Genomic DNA, 9,364 nt, shown 5'->3' with positions numbered 1-9,364 from the left:
CTCTCTCTCCCTCACAATGTTGTTTGCACACAGGTTTCTGAGGCCCATTTGGCAAACAACATTGGGAGGGCAAAGTATTGCATATTTTCTCGTTTCACACAATTGAGATCCAGATTGCTTGTAGTTGTTATTGCTATTACGGATGTTTTTAATTTATCAGCTTGAAACGCTCTTCTTTCTTGTGACAGCTCAGACCAGGTTGTAAGTTAGCATGAGATTGTAGATCGTATTTACGTCGAAGCTAGTTTTAGTGTAGTCAGGCGTTACAGTAGGATTGTCATACGGACGAATAAGTTGGAGAGTGTGCTATTAACGTATACCATGTTCTTGGGAAAACGGAAATAACGGTAAAGCACAATAAGTAGAACGACTGCACATGTCATATTGGGTTAGGATGACTAGAAGTTCTTGACATTAAATAGGCAAAAAATGTAAGTTGGTACTTTCAGAATATTTGCATGTGTTAGTGTTTAAGGAAAGAAAGTAGGATAGTACAAAGAGGCACTTGAAGGGGGTGGCTCTTAACACAAAAAGACAATGGTCGCTAAGAAACTTCTTTAGTCAAAAGCCTTGCAAAATGGTGCATGGATGGTTCGTTGAACCAGACTTTTTCAATTGAAACCTGACATCACCTCAATCAGAAGGCGCATGCGCACTGTCCCAGTCCTCTGCTGTGCATTTCAGTGAAAAACATGTGAAAACTCTCAGGGAACGAAAAGAAGAGGCGGGTTTTTTCACAGGATGGGAACCGTTTCCATAATTTTTCCTAAACTGTAGCGTGGAATTTCCATTTGGAACAAAATGGAACTGATATTTGAAAAGTGTATCAAAGGAAGGCCTTATGACATCATAATTTTTTTAGAATTCTTTTTTAAATCCATGGGTACAGATTTTGTGTTACCGTGTTTTACACTGTTTCGTTAAAACTTTGTGAAATACAGAATTAACTTGCCGAGTTTTTTAGGCATTTTCTGTTTGGTCACGTGCTTTACCAAATGTGGTTGTGAGTCCAACCAGACAAAGAAATGTTAAAGAGAACACACTTGGCGAAAAAACTGTAGATCATCAGTCTCAGTTGGTTCAAGTAGACTGCAACGATCACAGTTAAGTGAAGCTATTAGTCTCTCCCCTCGGGGCTTTTCATGACTAATTTACAATTTTTTTCGGGGGACTTTAGCCAGACTGCTTATTACACAGTTTGCAATTTATTGAGGAAGTGAAAGATGCCCCCGTCCAGATAAGGTCAGACCACAACACCGGAGTCCCCTACTCTTATCCAATAGTGAGTGGGTTCTTTAACGTCCCATACTATTCAATTTCCAACAAGGTTATGAGATGGGACTTCCGGTTTACAGTCCTTATCCGAGAAGACTTGAAAGGCCAACCATTTGCAGATGTCATTACAAAGTAGCACATTCCCCTCAGTTATTTTAAGACCCTGAGTGTTGGTCCGGCCGGAGTCGAACTCACGACCTCCCGCATGACAGCCCGATGCTCAACCAACTGAGCCACCGGTGCGCGACGTATAGACATCATAGCTTCACTTTATTTCATATCTGCAGTTCAAGATGATTGATTTCATGTATCATTTCGTTCGTTAAAGGGAAAGTATGGTCTAGAAAAAGTTTTTCTAAATTACTAAGACCTTTCGCCCGGAATTTGAAATAATTGCCGTTTTTTTCCAGTTCCCTGTTAAAATGTGACAAGAACACTTTGAAGTTGCCTCTTTTGTGACTAGGAGAGCACCATCTTGAATATGACGTGTTGTGACGTGCAAAAGTCAACAAAGTTCTTCGTTCCCCAATCACTTTCTCAATGTTGTGTGACCTTGCTGCCCCAAGAAATTCAAGTGTAAAGATGAACTATGGTAAACGGTGTTGTGGTTCAATAGCTAGTGGGCCAAGTAGGCCATAAGTGCGACAGAAACTCAAGCCACTATTATAGATTCCCTACTCAATCAAACTAGGCGGCAAAAATCAGTCAGAGCAAATGTAAACAAGACAAAAACCTTTAACATGCCACATTAGAAATGTTCGACAAGCGTACCTTCGTTTCTTTTTCACTTTGTTAAATCTGCGACAGCCGTCTTTGATGCTTCAGCAAACGTATTTGTTCGCTTTTACACGGGGAAGCATTTAATTTAGAATAAGCCGACGTAACTTTCCGATGTTGCTCAAAACACTTTGCGAGGCTTTTTCACAGCAACAATTACCGCTGTTAGGGTGTGTTTGATCTGCTCAAGTACGCTTTCGAGGGGGATGAAATTACACACATGTCTAGAGTTGAGAACGCTTATAAACATTTTACAAACACCGGAGCTTCGACCGAAAATGAACATTTTAAAGAAAGGTTGGCCAGGGAAAATAAAACGTGGATGGAATCCCCAGAGCTGAAAACCTGACAGCCACATTGTTAGTTCGGGTCTGTCACTTTACCAAGGAGGACTTCAAGCGGGATCTTCAGGTATATGAATATTGGTCTAAGTGACATTCGCTTCATACTGAAATCTCAGTCAACCAGTCCAAAATATCATTTGAGCGAGAAAACTGAATCAAGCAATATATAGACGACTTTTTCACTGTTATGCGCTTAAATGTTACAGTAGTTAAATACTGTTAGCTTTAATAAAAAAGGCACTGACACGATTTACTCTTACCATTCGATGGAAACATATAAATCGATCGCTTGTTTTGAAGTCGTAAGAGCGTGGAGGGAAAGCCATGGTAAAGGGATTAAACTTGATTTCCGGGCGTTTATTTCTAGGCAATGAGCGCGGGACGCGGGATAGCACTGCAAGCTCTCTTTCGCTTTGTAAAGCCCCTGCCGACCACGAGGTAAATGTGTTCTGATGGTGGAGCCAATATCAAAACAATTTACCCTCTGGATTTAAGATTCAAGTCTAGAAAGTATCGCTTCCTCGCCTGTTTTCCTTGTTTACATCAATTACATCTTGTCATCCGGAGAAATCCTTGACTATTACTACGTCATGGCCTTAATTCATAGACAAAAACAAAGATGGCGGATTTCAATTTAAAATTGTCTATTTTTGAAGCGTTATTTATAACTATTCACCGAAGTGGAGGTGGCTAGCGGTGGATATTAGGGACTTTTACGATCTACGACGCGGTCGTCGATGAGAACGCCACGATACGACGATATCATTGGTTAAAAGAGGAAAAGTAATCGTGCTGACTTGCGCACGCATTTTAGCAAATATTCGTGCGGTACTCTGCACCATAACGACCTGAGATCACCAAATTTGAGGTTTTGGCGACAACGCGAGCGCACAAATGTGAATCTATAATTTCTATTTTTACTCAGAAATGCTAGTGCCAATTTATTTTTAGGACACTTCGCTCACATTGTACGACGCGAACGAAATGGCCTAACCGCGAGAAACTGACGATAGTGCAAAGTTATGTTTTGAGGTGACGTTTTCGTCGATGTCGCCGTCGTAGATCTCTAAGTCCCTATTTCCAACGCTAACCACCGACACTAAGGTGAATAGTTGTTTTAGTATATAATAAAACAGCGAGATAATATACAGCACAAAAAATTAATTTGGATGTTTTCTTCACTTGTCACGGATGCAAATCGGAACGCCATTTTTTCCCGAGTTGCTCGGAGGTAAATAGCACAGGATATTCGGAGTTTGACGAGCCAATCAGCGCGCGAGTTCAACGCTATCCACTGTTTTAGTATATACTGTTGGTTATTTAAACACATTAAGCCCAATGAGTGGTCATGAAGTACGACAATACAGGTAAAGAACTTTCGATTCAGAGAAACTTTCCTAGGCCGTACTTTCCCTTTAATTCAATTTGTTGTAAACAATTAACAATTAGACCCGTAGCCCTTGCAGGCTAAGGGTCAATAGCCCATGAGGCGAAGCCTACCCGTGGCCCTTGAGGGCGTATGTTTTAGTATCACCCAACTAGTTGGACAGAAAAGGCAATAATAAATTTAGCGAATGCAAGTTGAAGAAATATTTATTTGGGAATAAAACCAAAGTAAGCGTCACGCTTTTCGCTACTCGAGGACTATTACTAATAGTCCTCTAGTAGCGCAGCCAATCAAAATGCAGGATTTGCATTACCCCACTAGTTGGGTGATACTAATTGCTTTCAGTATTCGCCCTCAAGGCCCACGGATCAATAGCCCATTCGGCTTCGCCTAAAGGGATATTGACCCGTAGCCCTTGCGGGCTACGGGTCTTATTCTTAAATAGTATCTCAGTATTGCGACTATGACGTCAAGAGCAAAATTTCTCGAAGCTGGTACAACAGGTCTCAAATTTTACACAAATTCCGTTGGAATTTAGGAAAAGTCGTTGTTTGATATGGTCCGGTAATGTTAATAGTGCCAGGAAGCAGATTTTTTTCCGAAATCATCTTGCACTTTTTTTCTGCATAACACGAAAAACGTTTTTTCCCGCTTTCGCGACTTGTTTTTATGACAACGGGAGTCAGGCCTTTTCGTGTTTTCTTCCCGTCTGTCAAACCAGGGTTGCCTTTAACATGACGTCATGCTAACGCAACTGTCTACTATAGTTATGTCTCTCTGCGTCTCTTTTTTTGTTGCTTACCAACATTTATCAATAGCATAGACCACTATCTATATCATAGAGCAATATATATGTCTATACAAATAATGACAGTAACAATGACTAGACAAGTTAAGGTTGAAGTGAATTTAAGCACTGGAGCCCCCCTTTCCCCTTCCTTATTTATTTATTTATTTATTCATTTATTTTATTTCTTTTCATTGATGTAATTTGTTTTTCCTTTTAAATCAACGTAGTGTAGTGTAAGTAAATAGTATAGCCGTATTGTAAGTAAGTTGTGTTTTTATTATTGTAAGTAAGTTGTGTTTTTATTAATTACAAAATTTAAAAAAAAAATTCTTTTCATCGAAAAGTGAACTCGTCGGAAATGATTCTTCGTCAATTTGTTTTTCTTTAAACGGTCCATTCAATCGAGAGTCCACAATAAATCGTTCGTGTCTCCTGGACTGACAAACAGTTACACGCAAAATGGCCATTTTGTCACGAATAAACCGTACAAATGCAGCACTTTCGAACGGTGATAATTAATCACATTAGAATTGTTGTTTGCGAGTTGAGGTATTTCATCAATTTTTGCAGTGACTGAAAATTCTGTGGTATTGCTGAATTATGAACCCAATACATACACATGTCCAAAAGGATTCCCTTCTTTGAAATGTCAACAGAGTGAATTACATGTAAGGCTTCGATCAATTATCAGATACTATCCGTTGCAGCTGCTACTGAGAGCAAAGCAAGCAGAAGACAGCGCACAATCAGGACAAAGCTAAGAATCCTTCTCGTCGCCTTTATATCGGTAAGTCATCTCTAATCTTCCTGCACCAAATTCGTGTTAAGCGCTTTTCCAGCGATTCAAGGACAAACTCCGTTAAAATCATATGAAGCTTATAAGCCATTGTCAAGACTAAATTATTCTTTTAAAAATAGCATTTACTAAAAGCCTCTAGCAATAAATAATAAAAAAGACTCAATAACTTAGATTCTATAGCTGTATTTCTTACACGCGGTGAAATTTGGTTGTGGCCAGCAAAATGAATGTCAATATTCGGCCGCCTTTAAAGAATTTTGTTGTCCACTTTGAATAAGAATTTGAATCCGGAAACAAGTGCATGCAAAAGATTTGATTTTCGTGGTCAGTTTGCTCCTCTTTATGGGACCGCGTCGTCCAAAATTAATGTAATTGTTTTCTTCCATAAAATATAAAACAAGCATTGAAAAATCTATCGCAAAACTCGACGTAAGAAAATTGTTAATGGAAAGCATTTTTAACAATAACAGCATTTTAGAAAAACTAATGCAAAGTAAACAGATTTACGTTCTGCTATTAGTTTCTTTGTCGTTTCTACTCTAAGTCCTGTTTACCTAAGACCAAGAAATGTCATACAAGTCACAAGAAAAGTGCGTACATGATACGACGGTTTCAAAAGTTGCATAAATCAAGCTATGCTCCAATATAATGCAGTTGAATCAGTTTTATGTCAGTGATGTTACTGTCAGCTAACTGAATCGAAGTGAGTGTTTTTTCGATTTTCCTTGGACCTCCAATTTTGCTGTAACAATTCTAGTCTACCGATTAAAATTAAGAAAGGAATGAAGTTAAAATCATACAGTTCCCGAGCCCATTAATTTCAGAACATCAGTTTCACGTTGCAAAGTGAGTCATTTCTTTTTCTTTTTTACCTTTGCAAGAATATTATTTCTGACAGTACAGAAGTATTCGTTCTGAAGTAAAGTTATCATAGTCCGCTTTCGCATTATTAAGTTACATTGCAACGAAACAGATGTTGCTAAATGATACATACGTCCACCTTCTGTTCTGAGGTCTGAACGGGTAACACGTTTAGAAAATGTTTGCTACTTCAGCAGCCACCAAACAAAGCAAATTCCGGATGTATCCATTAATTTCAGGCAGATAAATTGATACGCCTTATATTGTTAGTTTCCGGCTGAGCTGCGTGCGCGCATATGTAGCCCAAAAGTTAGTAATTTAGTTCGTTCTCGTCACCAGTGCCTCGGATCTTATATATGCGCGCATGACCCAAGGCTCTCGGCAACTCTGTGTAGAACATGCTCCGAAGGGTTCTTTTGGCCAAAAATGGCTATTTGAACCTTACGGCGCCTACCTGCACCAATTAGAGACGCTTTTCATTGTTTTTCACGAAAACCAAAGAGAAGACACTTAGTTTCAGGGTTCCGCAGAGCTCTTCTCTCCCTCAGCTCAAAAGAGAAGAGCTCTAGGTCGAATTTGATTTGGCTGTGACGTCACTTCGTTAGTCAATCCAGCCGACAGGTCGGATCTGAACAGTAACCACACCTGAGCATGCGGTACCGACAGTGTTCCTCGCATATAGCTTCTCTTTTTTTACACAAATAAAGGTATTCTGCATATTCTTATATATAGTTAAGGTCATCATATCAAGGCGAAATTTGGCCAGGGTATTAAATACTTATCATAGATTTTTCATTTGAGTTGTCGTCTTAAGTGTCATCACCATGGGAATCATACAAGGCATTTATTTTGTCTTCTTAAAAGAAATGGGACGGTGAAATCTTTCCATATAGTGCTACCGCATAATGATAGAAATTGTCTCTAATAGATTCAAATGTGACAAAATGGGTAGCCCAGTTTTGCAGAAAAAAAAACACTTTTTTTTCTAGTTTCTTTTTCACCTACAGAATTTTTAAAACCTATAACATATGCATTTTTTTAGTTATTTTAAGACCCCCGAGTGTTGGTCTTGCTGGAGTCAAACTCACGACCTTCCCCATGGCATCCCGGTGTTCAAACTATTGAGCCACAGGTGCGCGGTCACAGGCAAAGGGAGGCGAATTTAAGTGACCAGGGGTCCGTTTCTCGTAAATCCCGAAAGTTTACGGGCCATTTTCGGGTGTCACAATTCCCTCTGTATCTCAAGAACGGAGAGGATTTAAGTCGTCAAATTTCACAGTCAGTTTGCTTTTTGCTACCTTGAAAACATGTTAAAAGATCAGCTTTCCAAAATTAGCGGTTGGCATTTTCACAAATGCCTTTTCCGGGCCCAAAAATGTTTCGGGACTTTCGAGAAACGGGCCTCAGGGCCCCGTTTCTCGAAAGTCCCGAGACTTTTCGGGCCTTTATTCCCTCTATAATATACTAAAATTCCCTCTATAATATAACTTCGTTGGTAGGAGCTGTTCGTAGAACTTACACATACCGGCCACAACATACGTTGGGCATGACTTCCATTCGCTTAGCCATGAGAAGCAGTTCTTAGTGCTCATGCTATATATCATCATTCCATCTGGCTGTATGTAGCTTTTCCTGCTGCCATGCTTCATCACGTACCCAACCACTTCTTGCGGTTCCGCTTTGTGCAGAAATTCCGTTCTTACAGTCTCTCCTATTTGCTGAATACTCCACTGTAAGTACTGCGTCACCATACTCAAAGCCCCAACCACTACGTGCGTTACAGTAACATTTACACGCCATAACCGAGCAAATTCTCTTCTTAATTCCTGGTGCTTTTCCAACTTTTCCTTACTCAATGACGTGGTCATTTTGGTTATTATCACAACACTAGTTGTCATAAATTAATGAGAGTTACCTTAATTCTTGCCGGGGAAGAGAAACGACAGCCGGAAATACGTCTGCTTTCGCAGGCTACCTAAAGTTTGGCAGGAGATGGAGCTGACCAGAAAGCAAGACAGGGTTAGCGGGTATAGCGTATAAAATATTACGTAAGTGACTCCTGCTCAGAGCGAGGCTCGTCCGTCAGAGCGAGGCTTGTCCGTTAGAGCGATTCTTTCTGGTGTAGTGCTATGCATTCTGGTGAACAGCCAGCAAAGCCAAAAATGTCTGAATTCTGCACAGATTTGTTTTAAATTCTGTTCATATTGCCGCTCACTCGCTCCTCAACAACAACTGCAAGGTGGTCAACAATATCCCCACTTTAATTTAACAAAGCAGTTTTTGTGAATGATTTGAAGCCAGAGGTAATATCGGTAGTCCTGAGAAAGACTCTTTTGACACATTCATTGACATTTCGGCAACCTGAGCGACAGTGGTCTTAACAGTTCTGTTCTATTTCAAGTACCAACATCGTGTACCACGAGAAACAACAATGCGGCAAAGAATTGGTTGTCAGCCTACTTGCTAATCAGTATGTATTGCACACGAGGCTGTTCTTTGTTCAAGCGTAAATTATCCGTAAACGCAATTTGACACAAACATGCAAATTTTGCGGTAAGATAGTTAAATGAATGAGTGATTCCATTAGTTTCACATCGATGATCGCTTTTCAGAAATTCGGAAAGCAACACTGTCAAAGTGTCCACAGTGTCAAAGTAAACCCCATCGATTAACAAGCTCGCCCTCTAAGTTTTCTCTAAACGGTTTGGGAGACAAAATTTCAGCCAACAATACCCGCTGTCACCTGCAACCAGCATAGCCTCTATTCTTCACTTTGTTTTGATTAATTTTCCTTACAGGAGGAATGGAGAAGGGAACCAACAGCACATTAAATGTCTTGACTGAAGATCCTACTCAAGTAACCCGAATAGGACCAGGAGCCCTTTACACTGTGGCAGCTGTGTTCGTTGCTCTTCAGATTGTTGTCGCTCTCAGTGGAAATTTGATCGTTATAGCAAGCTTTTGCACGTTCCGGGATTTACGAACGAAATGCAACTTTTTCATCATCTCTCTTGCAATAAGCGACATTCTAGTGGCATTGATTGCCATGCCATTCTGGATGCTGGTTCAACTCTCTCATAATAACTGGATCTACGGCAAGAACCTAAGAAAGTTTTGGGATTGCATGGATA

The 9,364-nt window shown here is 40.0% G+C and overlaps 1 protein-coding gene across 1 annotated transcript in view; it reads left to right on the top strand.

The window, feature by feature from the left end:
* Nucleotides 1-4,844: 4,844 nt before the first annotated feature.
* LOC138043349 (alpha-1B adrenergic receptor-like) overlaps nucleotides 4,845-9,364 on the top strand; it is a 6,263-nt gene continuing 1,743 nt past the window's right edge. Inside the window, exons 1-2 of the mRNA XM_068889583.1 lie at nucleotides 4,845-5,360; nucleotides 9,032-9,364. The exon at nucleotides 9,032-9,364 is cut by the window's right edge and continues 1,743 nt beyond it. Of these exons, the coding sequence (XP_068745684.1) occupies nucleotides 9,037-9,364 (328 nt within the window). The 5' untranslated portion in view covers nucleotides 4,845-5,360; nucleotides 9,032-9,036. The remainder of the gene's footprint in view (nucleotides 5,361-9,031) is intronic.

The sequence above is a fragment of the Montipora capricornis genome, chromosome 3 (assembly GCF_036669925.1).
Source record: "Montipora capricornis isolate CH-2021 chromosome 3, ASM3666992v2, whole genome shotgun sequence".
Taxonomy (NCBI): domain Eukaryota; kingdom Metazoa; phylum Cnidaria; class Anthozoa; order Scleractinia; family Acroporidae; genus Montipora; species Montipora capricornis.
Note: the sequence above shows the minus strand (reverse complement) of the source record. Positions and strands in the feature narration are given on the sequence as shown.